The 20473-nt window shown below is 44.9% G+C and overlaps 1 protein-coding gene across 1 annotated transcript; it reads left to right on the forward strand.

Moving 5' to 3' along the window:
• Positions 1-3574: 3574 nt before the first annotated feature.
• Positions 3575-12338, forward strand: dusp3a (dual specificity phosphatase 3a). The gene is made up of 3 exons (XM_034570726.1): positions 3575-4020; positions 8645-8877; positions 11397-12338. Exons 1-3 carry the CDS (start codon positions 3707-3709, stop codon positions 11624-11626), a joined length of 777 nt encoding a protein of 258 aa, XP_034426617.1. The 5' UTR covers positions 3575-3706; the 3' UTR covers positions 11627-12338.
• Positions 12339-20473: the final 8135 nt, after the last annotated feature.

Here is a 20473-nt window from a genome sequence, read left to right on the forward strand (position 1 = left end):
TTAATACATTTTTAAAGGCTCTGAATATTTCCAGAATCCACTGCATTGCTGATGAGGATGCAACATAAAACCATTTTCAAGCCACAGTTGCTTTTTATCCTCTGGGGAAAGATTTTTGGTGACAAGGAAAAGAAAAATATATAATTTCCAACAAAAGATCACGTTTGAAATAGTTATTCATATTATAAAATACAGATTTACAGGTGGGACTCAGATGTTGTTGCTCTAATCAGCCTCTCACAGACTCCACTTGGGTTTTTTTCATATTAAGATGAGAAAGCTAATATCAGACATTAGCCAGGTCCCGGTGCCACTCTGATCTCATTACGAGGCCACCTCCCGTCACCGAGAGCTGATTTGCAGAGGGACTCAGGTGGTGGTCGTCAGATTAACTGGTCGTGTGGCTTCACGAGGGAGAAACTGCCAATAAAAACGCAACTGAATCAATGTTTAGTGTTGACTTGTCTCAGCCAGATGGGACGTGTGGTGACATCCCATCTCAGAATCTCCCCTTTAATTCAGCTGCTCATCTTAATGTCACTTTATGGCTGCAGACGTTTCTCTCTGTCTTTTTTTAAACGGGCAATAAATAGAAGTGATTACGTGGATTGTAACGCAAAAAACCTCACAGCTGCAGAAAATGAAATACAACGGCAGATTTGAAGGATGGTGCAAGTGTTTTAAATCTAGAATGTCTCTGAGTAGAGTTTAAACTTCTGCCAAAGCCCAACATGCTTTTGAATTTAATCAAGCTGCAACAAATTTCACAAATTAGGTCCTTAAATTAGATTTCTTCACCAAGATCCAGGAATTATTCCCTGTAAGATGTATAAAAATGGATGCACCCCTTTTATCAAATCTGCTCCAAACGTTAACATGTTCTTCGATCGCCTTAAATATCAGTTTTGGAGGAAAATCAAAAAAATATGTAACTGTTTTCCTCCAAAATTGATATTTACAGCTTGAGATTGAACCAGGTTTCATGTCACCTGCCACGTTCACCTGTGACCTCTGACCTCGACCAGGGCCTCAGAAGTGAAGTGCAGCCTCTTCAGGTCCGAGCTTCGGTCCCCGTTAGGTCTGCTGGTCCTGACGAGGTCAGTGTTTGTGCTGGAACGGATCCCGAAGAGGAAACCCCCCCCAAAAAAAGAAACTCAAATTTAGTTTCCAGGATGTGTTGTTGCCATGGTATTGCACTGCATCTCCTTACATCGCCATGGAAACACAAAACTGATGCCTGGCATGGGGCTGTAAGTGAAGTGGGTCAAGAGCATCTGAGGGAAGTCAAACCACATTTATTTTTATATATCGTTTATTTTATTAATACAGGATCACATGAGAGGTCTCAGTGGGATTTTACACGACAACAATAGAGAAACAAGTCGAGTGACAGAGACCAGACGACAGAAACAATCAAACTAAAGGCTCCATTCATGTCCAGACCATAATATGTAATACATTATGGTCTTTTCTCCTTTGTTCAGAGGCACCAGGGAACTGTGTTGCATTCTAAGACTACAGATTAGGGCTGTGAATAAAACAGCATCAATTACTGCAATATGGTTTCCATCCATAGCAACATGAGAAAGGTTCAGTACATATCAACATGACTTATTAATCACAGGGAGGAGGTTTAACACCCGATTGATTTAACTTAGATTTAAAAACATGTTTGTTTAAGGAGTTTAAATCCAGAACCTTCGCTCAGGAGCAAAACTTTAAACTAAATAACAAAGTGACGTTTATCGTGATAATCATGAAAAGTGACTGATGTGAAATCTTATCTTCCAGCTCTTCTACAAATGCTGTTTTAAAAATAGTGTTTCCACCTCAGAGCTCAGGCTCATTGGCTCCACGAGATGTAATAAACAGCATCTTAAAGGCTGGTGCTGACATCTAGTGGTGAACAGAGTCACTGCCTCCTACAGGATGTGTGTGAACTGAGGCGAGGGAGGATTCAGCTGGTTGTAGTTTGGAACTTCACCACTAGATGCCACTAAATCACACAAACTGAACCAGTGACATGTTTTTCATGTTTGGATATTTTTATTCCAATGCTTGAAATTATCTGCTCCAGAAAAAAATATTATTATTATGGTTATAAAGGTGATTAATGAGATGATAGATCGATTTTATAACAAACACATTGTTTATTGTCATTATTATCATTATTATTATTGTGATTGTTGTTATTATTATTATTACTATTATTATATAGACTCAGGGTCCAGATGAAATACAACATAGATTAAAATTCATAAAAAAGCCCAAAGAGAGAAACATTTATTATTATTATTGTCCTTCAGGTATGATCATATAATTCACACTGATCACAGTGAAATCTGGATTTTATAAAGTACATAAATAGACTAAATAGATATTATTTTTTAAAACTGGGTGTTTAAAAGTCATTTAACAGTTTAACTTCAGGAAGACTCTGTTGTTTTAAGGGGTAAAGTTTACAATGACCACTTGTTGTAGATCCTGCATAGAAAACCTGTGTCTCCACAAACAGCTCCTCTGTGAAGGAAGAACATGTCGGTGCCTGATGTCAGTGTGTTGTTACGAAACATGTGCTGTGGGTGGTGTTAGGATGTTACGAGCTGCACCTGAAGGCAGCACGGTGTCCTCCCTGTTGTCCCCTTCAGGTTCAGGAGAGTCTCCGGAGTGTCTGCTGCTGGAGGTGGGGTGTGTCTGCTCGGCTGCTGGAGACAGTGGAGAGAGAGAGTCAAGCCACACACAACAAACCAGGAAGCTGCACGAATTCTTCTTTAAAATAAAAGCCCTGAAACTGAACATTTATAACAACAACAACAATAATAATTTATTTGGATAGTTTCTTTGCTTGCTGTGAATTTCCCGGATATTTTCCTGCCATATTCTCACATGAGCTCACATTTTACGAAGGGGCAAGCAGGGAAAAGTTCTAGAAAACGTCCGGACCAACAGACTCAGACTTTATGGAAGATTTCTAGAGAAAACGTCCAGACGTCAGTTCTGCTCTGAAAGCTGCTCAACTGGTGAAATTCCTGTTAAAGGTCCAGTGTAAGATTTAGGTGAAATTCATCTATTGGGAGAAATTTAATATAAAACAATCCTAGTGATACTTTCACTAGTGTGTTTTATCTAAATCGTACGAGTTGTGGTTTTCTTTACCCTAGATTGAGCCTATACATTTAAATACTTTCTATTTACATCGGGAGCGGGTCCTCTCTACGGAGGCCGCCATGTTTTTTACAGTAGCCCAAACTGGACAAACTAAACCTTTTGAGTTTCAATGACAACTGAAGGCTACTGAAGGCTGAGGTGAGGGGTAGTCAGCTGCAACATGCAACTTCACCACTAGATGTCACTAAACTCCACACACTGAACCTTTAATAACAACGATAATAACTTTATTTAAGGGACTTTTCAAGATGCCAAAGCGAGTAAAGCAAAGAACATCCAAAGAATGAAATAAAAAAGTAAGATAAAAACAACAAAGTTGAAACAACAAAGAGACAAAGACAAAGTGCAGCTCAGTGGACGCTTTTATTGTGAAGGGGTTCGCCCGGAACCACCTGTTGACGCCGCGTCACGCTCGGCGGTGTCGGTAACAAGCCGGTGGAGCAGCTCGCGCCCCGTCAGACACCTTCAGGGGCGAGGAGGCGGCGCGCGCGCGACTCACGTGCGGAGCGGGGAATGCAGCTCGCGAGCGTGTCACCGGATGTGCGCGAGCGTTAGTGGGAGAAAGACAGAAGCGGAGGAAGAAGAAGGAGGAGAAGAGGGAGAGGAAGAAGGAGAAGAAGAAGGAGAGGAAGAAGAAGGAGGAAGAAGAAGAAGAGGAGCGATGAAGAAACACCAGAGTCCCGGCAAACAGCAGCAGCAGCCGCCGCCCGCCCCGGCGGACGTCCCGGCCCCGAGCACCGGAGAGGTGACGGTCCAACAACTCAACGAGCTGCTGTCCGACGGCAGCGGCTTCTACAGCCTCCCCACGCAGCACTTCAACGAGGTGTTCACCAGGATATACATCGGGAACGCGTGAGTCACCCTCCTCTTCCTCCTCTTCCTCCTTTATCCATCCCTCCATCCCTCCATCCCTCCCTCTATCCCTCCATAGATGTCTGACAGGTAGGACCGGTTCTCCGAGACGCTCCCTCATCTTCATCATCATCATCCTCCTCCTCCTCCAGACGCGACAATGACAACCGTATCGCATGTCTGCACGCACGCACTCACTCACGCATGCACACACACACGCACGCACGCACGCACGCTCACAGGGCGGGCTTGTTGTTGTGGCGCCTCCACTTTGTCATCACGACAACAGGCGGTTGTTGTTTTTGTTGTTGTTGTTGTTGTTGTCCTCGACGCACCAGCGGCGACATTGAGGAGGAAGAGCAACACTGTCACACAATAACAACAAGAATTATACATATTCTAAGAACTGGAATGTTGTGGCGACACAAAGACCCGTGTTTCCTGAGTGTTTCCCTCCATCATCCCCTCTCCTCCTCCTCTTCTTCATCACCCACAGGAGCAGGAGTGTTTTCCTGTGTCAGAACAAAGAGCTGGACACAGGGAGATGCTCCTGTGATGAAGAGGTTGTAGATATTCACCTTCATCACACGTGCACTGAACTCCGGAGATTCTCCCCACTCTCTCCGGAGGAGGTGCATGTCTGAGCCCAAGTGTCCGAGTGCGAGACTTCGGATTATCTGCGGACTTTCTCCGCCTGGCCTCCTCGTATACAGTCCGCAGAGAGTCGTGCGAATCCGATGTGTGAACACAGCAGGAGATCTTCCTCTGGAGTGGGGGGGGGGGGGGGTTGATGACCTTTCTAACGCAATATTGTCCTGAATGTCTTTTAAATACGTGTCTCATAAACTCTAGAGTAAACTTCAAGCGCTGCACGTGTCCTAATAACTTCTGATTAGTGCTGGTGTTTATTGTTAAAGTGTAAAGTGAGCGCGGCTCAGCGGGGGAGCAAGATTATGTCAGCAACAGGTTATTAGGTAATTGTTGGATATTTTCTGGAACTTTTTCTGCCAAAACCCCGACTAAAATGTCCGGGAAATGTCCATATCAAGTGATTCGGACATAAATAAATAACACATTGTTTTCTCTTTGTGTTTAATCACATTAACAGACAGATAAATAATAGCTATGTGAAGCTGTGAGATGTGCTGAGCCCTCAAACCAACATACATGCAGTGGATGTCCTGTATTTTCATATCACACGAGGCAGAAGCAGAACCATAAATCCATGGTTGTTGGGCGCTATTGGTTTTGTAATGAACATGCCGAGTCCTTAGGAATTTATAGCCCTGCGTTCCATAAAAAAGAGGGTTCCTGGTATTTCCAGCATTGACGTGTACGAGAAGAATAATCCGCCTGCAAGACGAAGAGACAAAGAAAGACACCACACACCTTAATCCTCACTCATGTCAGCTGCTAATCGAGCCTTGTTCACACTTTCAAATTAAACTTATGCATGAATGAATAAGTCAGTGATGAAGAGTTGGCGACTGTAAATAAAGATGGATGATGCGTCTCCACCTCCTTCTGTCGCCAAGCTCCCAACAGATATTTGCTAAACGATGATCAAAGCAGGTGCAGATTAAAGGACCAGTGTGAAGGAACTAGTGGCATCTAGTGGTGAGGTGGCAGATTGCAACCAACTGATCCTGTGAAAGGCTCTATGTGGAGACGGTGTTCAGTTTGTCCGTTCTGGGCTTCCGTAGAAACATGACGGTGCGACTCCGCGATTAAACACTAAGGAAAACACTTGTATCAAAACTATAATCTTATATATTTATATAGAACGGAACAGAGTGCCTTTATTGTGATCGGTAATTGAACAATGATATTTGCTGTGCATCTCTAAAACGTTGATTTTCTGGTTTCAAGTGTCAAATTTGTCGGAACAGACGTCGAGAAGCAGCAATGGGGAAAAAAAATACACTTTCCAAATGCCTTTTATCTGACTCGTAATGTAATATAAGCTTTTACAGAGCCGCTCTTAATCTCACTTGTATGGATTCACGGTAGAGAAGCGACCCGGGGATGAGACAGTTTGGCTCCAGTCTCTGCCGGCGGAGTGCAGGAAGAAACACATGCACATTACTGTACCTCAGAGCTGCTACAAAATCAATCTGAAAAGCCCGACCTGCTCGGCCAAGTCTCTGAAACAAAGTGCTGGCAGTCCCGAGCCTGGACGCCGCCGAGCGCCACAACGCTGCAGGCGTGAAGGAGAGACTCTGATGTGCCGGCTGCTCCGTGAGGGAGACGCCTTCATGTCTGATGAAGGAATTATGTCTCTTATCAAAGGCCATTAGTGGAGTATTTTAATATTAAAGTACATCTTACGGGGTCCAAAACAAGGCCAGTGTACAGAAACCTGTTCGCACACATGGCTCAGCCAGAGAGAAGCGATATTGATTGTTGATTAGAGCCTGAGCCTTGTCCACTGTTCCCACCACTGGGAGCCGCTGGGCCTTTCTGCTGAGGTCTGGTATTAGTTGCACCTCGTTACAACCGAAACCGTGTAGCAGGCCGATGAAACGAGATCCAAACAAATGCACTGATACTAAACGGTGGAGTCTAATTACAGGAGTCAAATTGGAAAGAAACAATCTGTCTGTAAGAATATTCGTTAAACTCGTCAAATGTAAAAAAGGTTAATGGGCCCAGTTCCAGTTATGAGTCACGAGATCCCACGGGAGTCAAACCCATTAACCATCTTTAGCTCCGAATATATAGTTTTACTGTGGAGTGTTTTTTAAATTAGTGTTTTTCAGGTCAAGTCAAGTTTATTTATAAAGCACATTTATATTACAGTCGACCAAAGGGCTGTAAAATAAAAAAAGCATGAACAGAGGCTCAAAACAAATAGAATTAAAATAGAAATAAAAGGGTAAAAACTCCTTTCTGTTGTAGGTAAATCCAGCTCAATAAGACTTTGACTCGCACAGCACTTGTCTTGAAGTGAGCAGCCGGTGAGAAGCTCTCATCCGGAAATAAATCACAATATTTCCTGAACTCTTGCCCTGTTCTCAGATCTGTGGCCGTCAGCACTTTGAACCCACCGTGTGCAGTTCAGGGACGGACTCGAGGTGCGGTTGTTTGCTACGAGGAACACTTTGGCTCTTTGTGAAGCTGCTCTTTAATAATGGATGTTGTGGGACTGCAGATCCCAGGGTGAGGAGGAGGAGGAGGAGGCAGGGACTGGCCAGGTAGAGAGGAAGAGAGGGTGTGAACTCGGCTGAACCCAGCGCTGCTCTGCATGGAGTTGCAAGGACGTACGGTGAACACATGTTCAATCATTCATGCCCACCCGCATACACTCAGTCCAAATGCACACAAACATGTAAAATGGCAGCGTTACTGACCCGTGAGCTGGTGGGTCGCTGGTGGGTCGCTGGTGGGTCGCTGGTGGGTCGCTGCGTCCCTCCCCCCTGTGGCTAGTAAGGCAAAATGGTGGCAGAGAGGATTGGTTTTATTAGTTCTTGCAGAGGGGGCTTTGCAGGCCGCCACCTCCAGGGAGCTGCAGGGTCACCTCGCCGCGCCCGCTTCATATCGACTGGAAGCAGACACGGCAACAAACGCACACATCGCTGTTTTACCTGGAGATTCATGATGCTCGGATACGAAATAAAGCAAATACAGATGAGAATCTTTTTAATCTGTCATTATACTGGAATCCACAGCGTTGGTGTGATTCCATTTCTGACGTGTTGAGACACTCGAGAATCCGATGTCTTTAGTAGCTGCAGCATGTTTTTTTTGTGTTTAAACATAAATTCTATTCGGTTAATTAGCGACACTAAATGCCTCATAAAACTTTAATGTAACGTATAGAGAAGAGTCATTTCATTCAGAATCAATGGACAGTGCCTGCAGCCAGGTTGGATCGCAGCAGTGGACACAGGCACTCAGCCAATCAGACGAGAGCAGCCAAACGCTGTGTTACTGTTTGTTAGGAATATGTGTGTTTGCTTTTTAAAAAAATTAGAGAAATTATTTTAATAATCCTGGATTCAGCCCCTGATTTGGATTTGCTTGAAAATTCAATGGGTGTAATCAGTTCTGTAGTTTTTGTGTAAAAACATGAGCTCCTTAAAACTAGTAAATACTAAATATTTATTTAAAAAACAAACAGTGTTTATTTCTCTGAGGTTCAGTGTCACCTTCCACTTCAGCTTTATAGCAATTTTCAGTTTCTGCAGTAACGGATCATCAGACGTGTAGATTAGTCTGTAATTTAGCCTCAGGTCGACCACAGCTGTAAGAAACAATATGTAGAACTGCTTGTGCACCGAGCTGCAGATTTACAGTATCTGGCCTCGTATCAAGAGATGCTGCGACGCTGCCAAATGCACGAAGCAGCAGCAGCAGCAGCAGCATCGTCGTAAAGGATGCAACCTACATTGTTAGAATATCACTTCAAAGTAAATAGTGCTGACGCGCTGTGTTCCTCACAGAGAAGTATCTGTCAGGTGTGATTATTCGTGCTGTTATTTGTCCGAGACGTCTTGTTCTGCTGCTGTGTTCTCATCACAAACAGGTTTTATTTCACCATCAGAGGAAGTACACAAACTTTGTTTCAGCGTCTGTTTCCATCTTGTTAAACTGTGGTCATGTGCCTGGTCTCGCCCCCACGCAGGTTCGTGGCGCAGAACGCCATGCGACTGCAGAAACTCGGAGTGACGCACGTCCTCAACGTGGCGGAGGGCACCTCCTTCATGCACGTCAACACCAGTGAGGAGTTCTACGCCGGCACGGGCATCACGTACCACGGCATCAAGGCCAACGACACGGAGAAGTTCATCCTCAGTGCCTTCTTCGAGGAGGGGGCGGATTTCATCGACAAGGCCCTAGCACACAATAACGGAAAAGGTACGTTGATTTATTCATTTATTTTTTATTGTTATGTTTTTTCGCCCCTGTGCTTCAGTGTTGTGGATCTGTGAAGGGAACACAGGAGATGATGATGATGATGATGATGATGATGATGATGATGATGAAGATGGTGAAGATGGTGACCGTCTCAGGCTAAATCTGACCCACTCCTGAGCCCTGCTCCACATTCCACTATCAGATCATGTCCCTCACGCACATCACACCTGTAGCGCTAAAGCTCCACCCCTCTTTTTTAAACAGTAGCTTGGTTGTGCTAAACAGAAGCTGTGACACGTTTGTTCTGGGTAACGGAATAAAACAAGAAATCACCGGGGAAATTAGTCTTAAATTAGACATTTGACATATGAATATTCTTTAGCAGATTAACAGGATTAATCCCAGGAGACTTTCTGTACTGTAACGAGAGAGTGAAGGAGTGAAGAGGATGAAGGAGGAGCAGAAGCAGGAGAACGCGTCTCACCTCCTGCTGCCTGGTTTTGCTGGAGTTTGCCGTTGTGCTGTGTGCAACATTATCTTTGACATTTTCTGACCCCTCAGCTTTGAGCAGTGAAAAGGTCACGGCTGCAGGATTTTAATGAGAAACTGCGTCGGTGCATTGTTCATAAGAATCTAATGAAGCCACGAGGCTGCAGTGGGGGAATTGGACATGTTTACAAACTCTTCCTGCATCTATGTAAAGTTTTATAATGAGAATCTCTCAGCACGTTTAATCTGCAGGAAAAAATAATCTCGTTCCTTTCAGGTCTATAAAGAGTCTCAGCATATTTTAGCTCATGTTTTTTTTGTCTTATAAACTTTATTAAGTCGTATGTTTTATTCTTTTTATTCCTCCGGCCAATGGGTGTCGCCAGTTACGTTTTCAGGTGGTCCGCCCCGTTTTTGTGAACACAATACCAGAAGAGCACCTTGAGGGATTTTGTTCATATTTGTCACAAACGTTCAGTCGGACTCAACGATGATCTGATTAGATTTGGGAGGTCAAAGGTCACAGTGACCTGAGCCTGGAGGGGTTGGTGGAGGCACAAGAAAGAGTGAGTTAACGTATGAGTGAAAGAATAAAACAGAAGAGAAGAGGGGAAGAGGAGGAAGAAAGGAAAAATTGGCAGGTAGTGAGCGACGCAGTGTGTCTAACAAGAGGATACAGTAGAATCAACATTGATCTGTGGCAGGGAGCGAGATTAGATACTGAAGAGGTTGTCTCATTGGCAAAGGACAGAGGAGGAGGAGAGGAAAGAGGAAGAGAGGATGAAGGAGGAGAGGACAGAGGAGGATAGAGGAGGATAGAAGAGGAGAGGACGGAGGGAGGGAGATTAGATACTGAAGAGGTTGTCTCATTGGCAAAGGACAGAGGAGGAGGAGAGGAAAGAGGAAGAGAGGATGAAGGAGGAGAGGACAGAGGAGGAGGAGAGGACGGAGGAGGATAGGACAGAGGAGGATAGAAGAGGAGAGGACGGAGGGAGCGAGATTAGATACTGAAGAGGTTGTCTTATTGGCAAAGGACAGAGGAGGAGGAGAGGAAAGAGGAAGAGAGGATGAAGGAGGAGAGGACAGAGGAGGAGGAGAGGACAGAGGAGGATAGAAGAGGAGAGGACGGAGGGCGATTGTATGACAGCGGAGAGGCGAGAGATGTGAGAATAATACCAGGGGAGCGACACAGATCGGTGTTGGGTTTCAGATAAAGTGCCGAATCTGCAGATGTGACCTGAGCCCGACACATCAGCTGCCAAGTCGAATCCCTCCTGAGGTTCCATCTCGTCTTTAAAGAAAGTTACACACAAACAAGACAAACAGGGCTGACAACACAAATACGGGGGAACATACATGTTGTGTGCACAGTGTTGTTGCTTTTTTTACGCAGGATGAGGAATCGATGTGAGATGAGGCTGCAGTGAAGATGATTGACTTTGCCGAGTCGGCAGCAGAGGTCAGGTCTTGGATTTGCATCTTCTGGCTCAGAAAATGCTTCGCTAAGCAAGTTTGCTCACAGCACATGTTCCCCGGGCTCCTGCTCTCCTTTGTTTCCTTTGTTTCCTTTTTATTCTTTTGTTTTATTTATTTTTTTGTCCTGAAAAGCCACCACGACGTAGGAATCCTGCACGATTTTCTCATATTTACACAATGAAATAAAACATGTTTCATGTGTTAATTGAGGGAATCTCTTCAAATATTTGTACAATTAGTCGGTTGGACTCGAAGATGAAGTGGTTAGATTTCGGTGGTTGAAGGTCAAGGAAGCTGTGACCTCACAAAACCAAGTGTTGCCTTGTGAACTCGTTATCTAATGAACGCTCAGTGTTCACTCAGACTCACAGATGAACTGATTCGATTTCCCTGGTCTAAGGTCACAGTGACCTCATATGAGTTGAGAAAAGAAAATGTACGAAGACTGTAACTGCACTGGCAGGAGGGTAATGTTTGTCGTGATTCTGTAAATCCAGCTTTGTGCGTTTTATATAACACCAACATCTCATTGTCTCTGTATCTGTGTCCTGCAGGGAAGGTGTACGTACACTGCAGAGAAGGCTACAGCCGCTCTCCCACCATGGTCGTCGCTTACCTCATGCTCCGCCACAAGATGGACGCCCGGCTGGCGGTGGCCACCGTGAGGCATAAGAGAGAGATCGGCCCCAACGACGGCTTCCTTCGCCAACTGTCCCAACTGAACGAGAAGCTGGCGAAGGAGGGCAAGCTGAACGGCGAGGTGGGAAAACTAAAGACCAAATGATATTAAGAGACCCTCCGCCCCCCCCCCCCCCCCCCCGCCCCCCCGTCTCCTCCCATCATGCCTTTCACAGGCCTCAGCTGCTCTCGGAGACTGACCCCCACCCCCCCCCAGACGAAACCAGCACTCATCTGACGCGCCAGGGGTATTATTCAGAATCACAGACATACATGCATTGATCTGTGTAGATAATTATTCCTCATTCACACACACACGCTGTTTCTTTTCTGAATCTTTGGTCCACGTCTCCCTGCTGCTCAGCGGGGGGGGGGGGGGCATCTGTCCGTCCTCTGCCTTCTCCGACAAAGAGTGTGATCTCAAATACTTCAAACGAATCCCTCAACCCCCCACCCCCCCCCCCCCCCCTTTGTTACCTCCTCACCGAACAGATGTGCAGACGTCTCGCCGCTCGCACCTGAAAGCTCTAAATTTATATCTTTTTTGAGCTGAGCCACTTGAAGCATTCCTCAAGTTCCCACAAGTTCAGACGGTGAAAACTCTGCCCTGATTTATACAAAAAAAAATCCTTAAAAACTTGTAAATACAAGATTATAGCACAATCATTCCATAGTTTTCCACTGCCGGGAATGTCAGCGATGTCTCCGCCAGCAGGAGTTCTCTATAGGTTCCTGATAAACTCCTAGATATCGAAGGTCACTGACGCCGAATGTTGCAGACAAAACGAGTCGGATATGTAAATATGGATTAGTCCAAACATTCCAGGAAAACTAAAAGAAAAAGCCCCTTTAGAGTTAAGTTTGCCCACACGATCTTTAAAGTCGTCCCCTCTGCAGGGACAGATGTTTAATGCACAAACACAGAAATTCACACTCTGTTCCATCAAACTGCAGCTTTGTGTAGAATTTCACTTATTTCAGTTTCTGGCCTCTAGCTTGAAAGCGGCGGCTCAAACAGCAGCCATACGTTTTATACAAAAAGTTATTAGAAAGTTTACGGTTAAACTGTCTAAAATACAAAAGTTTAAAATTTACGATAACGGGCTATACATGTTAGTAAAAAAAGCTGATATGCAACATGTGAAATGGCACCATTAACGTTTAAAGTTAAAGTTTCGTACCATTATCCAAACATTTACTTTCGTCCTCCATGTTTCCACGTAATATAAATCAAATCGTTTGCCAGTTTTATGCCACGTCCACACTTCTACATTTTAACTTTGAAAACCCGTCACTGCTACGTTCACGTCTGCCGTCAACACAAGCGCCTAAAAACTGAGACGTTTGCAAATGCTGCCGAATGTGTTTCAGTTTGAAACCGTAGTGTTTGGAAACGCATTCTCTTGCTGATTGGTTCTCATCCGTCACAACTCGACCACCAGCAGTGAACGTAAAGCGTTTCTCGAGATCATAAAAAGGATGTTTTAAAACTGACCTGTATCGGTGTGGATGTAGCCTGAACTTTCCGAAACAGCGACTGACTAATTCTTGTTAGAACTAATTGTGTCCGTTACCCACCTTCAAACTAGAGGCCTGTAGTGTTAACAAGCAGCAGGATGTCGTCCCACCTTCACCTGGAAGTTCCGGTCATCACGCCAGAGAGTCGTCCACTGCCAGTTCCCCGACGCGGCCGCTCGGCCCGTGTCCCGACACCGTTCATCCACACAGTCTGTCAGAGGTCCACACACCACATGTCTCACCCTGAGGAGTGTGTGTGTGTGTGTGTGTGTGTGTGTGTCGTGCAGTAATTTAACTCGCCCGACTTTACGCACACACACAGGGTCAAACGCCTTCTTTTCGTTTGTACGTATTAAAGCATTGCAATATATGTCAATACTCCCATCAGATATATAGAATGTAATCACATATAAATATGACTATTCCGGCTGTGGTTGTTACATATAGTTCAAGAGTACATTTTGAGTGACATTGTATTTAGTACTGGGCGTAATACTGTAAACGAGACCTAGAGCCGGGGAGGGGGAAGTGACGCGGTGCTTTTTTAAATCCCCGCACCTTGGGGTCACTGTGGCGTTTGTTGTTAGAGACGTTTTGATGGAAAGTCAGAGTTAGTTTCAGTTTGAACTCTTCAAACTGAAAAACACAGCCACACAACTAAATTTCCTCCAGAATAAAACACCCTGGAGCGTTTGTGTGACCAGAGAGAAAAAACGGAAACTAGGTTGTCTCACCTCATTAATGGCACTATTTATTCCTCCTTGGATATATATCTGTATACATATGAATATATACATGTATACTGTATATACATATTTAAGTGTTGACATATATGAATGTATGAGCAATGTGTCTATAACGTGTAGGTATTGTCAGTATGTCCTAATATATCATATAATATTTGTATATGGCATCAGAGAGTACTCCATTACTTTGTTTCACGGTGAGTTACATGTGCATTGATATTCAGATATGATGTGCATGTACAGTGTTCTGTGTAATTGTGATATTTTTTAACTATCGCAATTGTGCAAAACTCGCTGACCACGACGGAGGGGTTTTTGCGAGCTCAGCGGGGGAAACTGAGGCATGACGTCATCGTGTTTACGCAGGTTTTTTAAGTTTCAGTCGCCATAACTACCAAGATGCAGGTGGCAGCATAGGATGCAAACGGGTTAACCTGCGAATCATCTCTATACTCGGAATGTCGCAGAGTCTGTAGCCGAGGGACGAGATTCGGGGGCCGGACGCTTCTTCAAATGTCGTCCTGACATATAAGACCTCAAAAAGTGTCACTGTTTGGGTTTTTTGCGGAGAAACGTTCGACTCGTTAGCCAGACGGACGAAACAGTGTAGTGCGAATATTGGTCCAACATATCGGTCGTTGCCCCCAGAGGCTGATCCGTCATCAGATGACAGCTCCTGAGATTGTCCTGCATATGACGTCACTGCGTCATCACGGCCGAGGATACGCTCATGCTATCATCTCCTCGTGTTGTGCTTCGGAACATTTCTTTTCTTTTCCTGACAGGAGTTTTCGGGGCGTCCCGTTCACACCGGGTTTTAACGTCCGTCTTGAGACACCCAAACTCAGCGCCGTCCACTCGTGATCACTCCTGACGGATGTGAACACCAGGTCTGAACTCGGTTCTCCAGCTACACTTCACATTTCAATGCAGTGTTTTTAAAAGTGATTTACACTTAGCAGGCTGCAGACTCTCCACCAGGGGGAGCTGTGCAATCATTGTAGACAGAGAACGTCCCACCTTGTTTCATTAATCATATTATAATTAATTGATTAAACGTTAAAGTAATTTTAATCAAATTACATTTAATTAAACATACAGAAATCAGTTCATATACAATCCAACCTGTGAGAACATGCATTGAAACGTCCAGTGGTGCTGTGACCTCTTTCTCTTTGTCAGCCCGGAGTCGGAGTTGAGGGCAAAGCTTCCTCGGTGTCTCCTGCAGGGGGCGTCCTGTCATTGCATCATCTCACACACTTGAAAATCTCTCAGATCTGTGACATCACAAACACTCAAACACCTGAAACCAGAGGAATCAGGCGCAGTCGTTCGAATCTGAGACCGTTTTCAAGCGTAACCCAGCGCATGCGTCGCTCTGTATTTCCCCCATCACCTCATCATGAACCCCAAAACCACACAAACACTGGAGGTCTCCCTTTTTTTAAATAGACGATAAAACAAGGAATACTCTACAGACAGAGAACCACTGACCTCTGAGCCCAACGACACACACACACCGAGATTGTGCCAAGCGACCGACTGTATTGTGCAAAAGCCATTTGTACTTGTGTTTATGATCGGCGACCTGTTGTCTTATAGACGAACCGGGGTCTCACTCATCTGAATGTTTCCATCTTGCTCTGCGATACTGCCCTCCTTCTGAAAAACTCGAAAAGCAACAACTAACTCTCCACAGTTGGGCAACTTCCTGTTTGGGTTTTTAGCGTCAGTACGTCTTTGAATTCGGTCCAGGACGAGGGTACGTACTTTACAGCATCAACTGCCTGCACCAACCTGCTCATTGATTCAGCCATCGACGGTTCTGGGCTCCGGAGGAAAAGCCGTGGTAGAAGTTTTCTGTCAAAGGACAAAGTCGTAAAGGTAGTTTTCGCAGAACCCGAGCGATTGATTGACCAATATGAGCCTTTCACAGATATATCGGTCGGTATCAGCTTTTATGTTTGCTGATGTGAAAACTTAGATTTTTACAGATAAGCATTTATTTTTATATTTCATTTTCAAGTTCTATTTTAGTGTTTGTAACATCTCAAACCTAAATAACATGTTTTTCCACAGCTTCTTGATAACGACATCTTACAAATCGTTGGCAATTTAAAAAGAAAAACATGTATATCGGCCAATATATCGGTGTCAGAAATTTTTTACTCCCTAATATTTGGCTCTATTCTTCGTGGTTAAATCAAAGTAACAAACAGAAAACCTCCATGATGGCTGCCCTCCTGGCTCCAGTCTAGTTTTATGCATTGAGTACCAGACAAACACTGCCACCTGCTGTTCAACAAAATCTCGTGGTTTTTTGCACAAATTTCTTTTTTTAAACTGCTGAGTGACGTCGTTTCGATCCAGCCCCATGTTTTTCTTCTTCTCTATATGTGAAATGTAACGTCAGTGTAAAGTTTCTTTGAACAAGGTACCAGCATCACTTTGTGGGTTATACTCCAGGTACGTTTATGTATTATCGAGAATGTCAAACGTGAAATGCCATTGATGTATATTGTTATATATACTGAGTATGTAACACGCACTAAAGCAGATGTGGACTGCTGCATTTTACTGTCATAACTTGCCTATTACAGTATACAGGTTGTTCGGTTGTGTATGTTCAGCGTTGAAAGTGCATTTTTTTCTTGACCTTTTTATTTCCATTTGTCCCGTTGCAAAGGACTTAAGCTGATTCCACGTTTATTATTTTTGGCTTTTCTAATAAAGAAGGTGAGTTTTTTTTGTACCGTTGGAAACTGAACTGTCCGCACACGTGTGATTGTGACCTACTTCTCCGGCTAATTGTCATCATCCCTGTTGTTTTAGGACGAGTTTATAACGTAATAGTAGCCGGACCTGGGCCCAGGCTGTAATTGTGATTCATCCACGGTGCTTGTTTAAACCTGAGTTACCGGAGCAGAGAGCGGGATTGAAACCATCGAGCATCGAGCCAGGTAGTCGGGTTTTTTATCACAGAAAAGTACATTAAATTGACGTACAAATCATTTCCTGTGATTTGCGTGTTCCCACGAGGTGCAGCTCAGCCATCTGCGCTGAAGTAGGCAAAAGGCCCGACACGTTAAAAACCCTCCGCAAGTGACAGTTGATATCTTACGTCATGGAAAACCCATCTGGCTGAACTTATCCCGAATTGCCCATGATGCAATGAGCCCCGTTCATCTGGTTCTCCTGAGGGCGTTCAAACAAACACCGGAAATCACTGCTTGGCCCAGGTGAAGTGCTGACTCCAGATCTGTCATCGTCTCCTGGCTCCCACTCTGACAAACGGCTTAAAGCAGGAGTTCCAGCACAAATCAGCCCACTGCCCGACTCGCCTCGGAGTCCGTCGCACCGCCGGCGCCTTCGTTGCATCGCTGCTTCGTGTACGAACGTCGCAGGGGAAGCTATTGCGGTGCAGGATCGGCTGTTTGTGGGTCACACGTCCATTCGTCACCGCCGCCGACATCCAGACGAACACCCGGCGACAGCAGAGACACAACCCCCCCCACCCCCCCACCCAAAGCCTTACAGATAAAGTTTTTGAGTTGGTGTATCTCACTTCACGCAGCGGGAAGGAACGTCTCCCTTTACAGAACGAGACATTGATGAAGTGCACTTGATTTTAAATTGCAATGTTGTCTTTTCTTACCTTGGAGAAGTCCCTTCTTTCTTATGTTAAAGAAATAAATGGCTGAGGTATTAACATCTGATCACGTGTGGTTTGTTACTGTGACGACCAGGAAACAGAAGGATTTGAGTTTGAGGAGATAAAAGTATCTGCAAACACAGTTTTATGTACTTCTCAGTGTACATAGAGTAGATCTACTGCAATATAAATGTATGTGTATCTGTTTCTTTCTTCTAAAGTGCACTTGAAATGGTTTTATATTTTAAACCAGTTTCTTTATCTTCCCAGATGCCAAAGTGTCGAGAGGACACATTGTTCAAGAGTCAAAACATGTTTTCTGAGGCCACAGTGACCTTTGACCTTTAAGGTTTAAAGTCCTACCAGTTAATCCGTGAGTCTAAGTGAACATCTCTGTGAAAGTTGAAAGGATTCTCTCTCTCGACGTTCACAAGGTAAAAACAGGTTTTGTAAGGTCACAGTGACCTTGACCTTTGACAAGCAGATTCTAATCAGTTCGTCTTTGAATCCTCAAATCAAGTCTGTCCCATAAAACCACGTTTTAAGCAGCGATTTAAAAACAGGTTAAGTGCTGGAAACAGGCCTCAGGGTCCTGACAGTAAAACCCTGGTCCCCCTTAGTTCAAGCACATGAACATCAGAGTCGAACAATGACGACACAGTTCAGGAAACTGGAAGCACAGACCTCAGTTCTCTCGTGCTGCTGCACATCTCTGTCACTAGATGGAGGCAAACACCTGCTCGAACTCCACTTTAAACTCTGCTATGAGGACGAATGACAAAAATAGAGTAATTGAGAGAAACAGAGGGAGTCAGAGAAAGTCAGGAATGACATCAGGAGTGGGAATGAGATGACAGAGCGAGAGGAGAGCAGAGAAAAAGCGTCCAAATGCTATTTTATGTTTCACAAGCCATGGACACCCACCTGTGATGGAGCGCTCCCGCAGCGTGGCGTCCAGCAGGGTCAGCGAGGAGGTTCAAACCAATCTGACTCACTCCCTTCTACCTTCTCCCTCCTCCACCGCGGTCCCCTTGCACGGCAATTACCGCAGGCCAGCTGTGTGGTCCCTCAGGGGGCCCCAGTAAACCAGGGACCTCCTCCCTGATCTGGCTGGATTCAAACCGCCGCTACGAGTTGAGAATTTTCAAATCGATGTGGTATGAAAAAGGGGTGGATAACGGCGGACGTATCGAAATAGCAGGATCCCTGCTTTTTTAAACCTCTGGGCCTGTACGTCGGTAACTGGTGTCTGATTCTGACGGAGAAACATGCCAGGTACAGCTTCCAGCCGGGAGACGTGAGGGGCAGGAAGGAGCTGGAGCAAAATGGAGGGATTATGTGTTGCGGCAGGTTATAGGTCCCCCTCTGCCGTTTATTTGAAGGAATCCAGGAGGCTTGTTTCTGAAATCTCATCAATAATGCTCGCAGGCCTCTGTGTGATGAAGTGCCATATATTCCAGCTATGTGCAGCTTTTAAATATTTATGGCTGAGGCCGGAATCCGCGCAGACTACTTCCTGTTTGGCAGTCACGTGGCACTGGTGGCACTTTAATTATTGACTCAGGGTGGAGATATTACCGTCGTTTTCAGAATGTCAGACTTTATCTTGCAGATGAAAGTGCTCCCTGCATCATTGTCTCGTTGCTCAGTCTCTCATCCTGTGTGAATAATGTGGCTGGAAGCTCGTGTGTGATTCATGTTTATCGAGGGAAATGAGTCACTGGTGCAAAAAGAACGATTTCCAATCAGTTGCAGATATTTTTACCTCGACGAACCGTAATCTCAGCAAATATGAAGTTATCAGTCCCCTTTGAAACTTTTATTGCTTGTTGACTCATTTGCTCCGGGCTCGCTGATTTCGATTTCCAAACCACCAAAGTCGATCGCATTTTTCTTTTTCTCTTTCCTCCCACGTGTTTAGGGTTCATCAAACCTCTTAAAATATGATTATAGTCCTCAAATATGCCTGCCTGTAATTTCTCCCTTCCCTCCTCATATGGGCGATTCCTCTTTCAACTTCGCTCTCTCTTTTAATGGCCTTATCAAATAGAAAGCATATGATGTTCCCTTTAAATCCTCATCCTTAATATCCCACATTCACATCCGAGGAGGGTGGAGAGGATGGAATTACAGGAGGGTGAAAAGGGAGAAATGCACATCTGCGACGCAGCACTAATTATTAGGAAATACTGAGAACAAGGGAGACGGAGAGAATGGGCTCTGGAGCTGAGCGATCCTCAGATCCTCTTCCAAGTGCCTGTGCCCGTGGTGGTTTTGCCTGTTTCATCTCCGTCCCTCAGGCCGTGTTTTACTGCACTTGCTGTGTCCAGTGTTTAGACATCAAGCCCACGCAGATATGAGGATAAAAAGCTGCCGTGGTGCAGACACGAGCCGGCGAGGAAGACTCTGGAGGTGCTTGGTTTGTGGTGAAGAAACAAGGAGACAAACTTCATGGGGAAGCGATTGATTACTGCGGAAGGAACAACGTCTTGAACTCATCCATAAACCAAAACATCATCCTTGGGAGCCGGTGGCTGCGGTTGCACGGGGACGTTTAATAGCCGTGGAAAGTATTTAGGCGACATTGTTGAAACACAGGCCTCGTTTTCGACTGTAAAACAGATTTTGCAGCCGCACTTAATTGCAAAGGGCTGCACATCATCAGCCCGCTGCGTCACCTCGAGTACGACATTCTGACTCTGCGATCATCGAGTCGCTTTCAGTGATGAAATGAAAGTTTCCCATTGAAGATAAGTTTTAACGCAGATAGAAAACACTGGATTATTCACTGCTCGAACCTGTTGTGCCTGTTCTGGTTTTAACGTTTAATTTAAGCTGCTCCAGATGGACTGTACCACTCACTTAGCATCACCTGCTCAAAGTTAACTGCCTCACATTCATAACACAGTCGCCTGCTGAGCTCCACGCTGCAGCAGCTCATTAATAAGAGCGTTATTTTTCTGTTAGTCACGTCTTTTTTAATAAGTTCACCTGAGTCACCGTGAAGGTTTTTTCAGCTTATTCAGAAAACGCCGCT

The sequence above is a fragment of the Hippoglossus hippoglossus genome, chromosome 19, assembly GCF_009819705.1.
Source record: "Hippoglossus hippoglossus isolate fHipHip1 chromosome 19, fHipHip1.pri, whole genome shotgun sequence".
Taxonomy (NCBI): domain Eukaryota; kingdom Metazoa; phylum Chordata; class Actinopteri; order Pleuronectiformes; family Pleuronectidae; genus Hippoglossus; species Hippoglossus hippoglossus.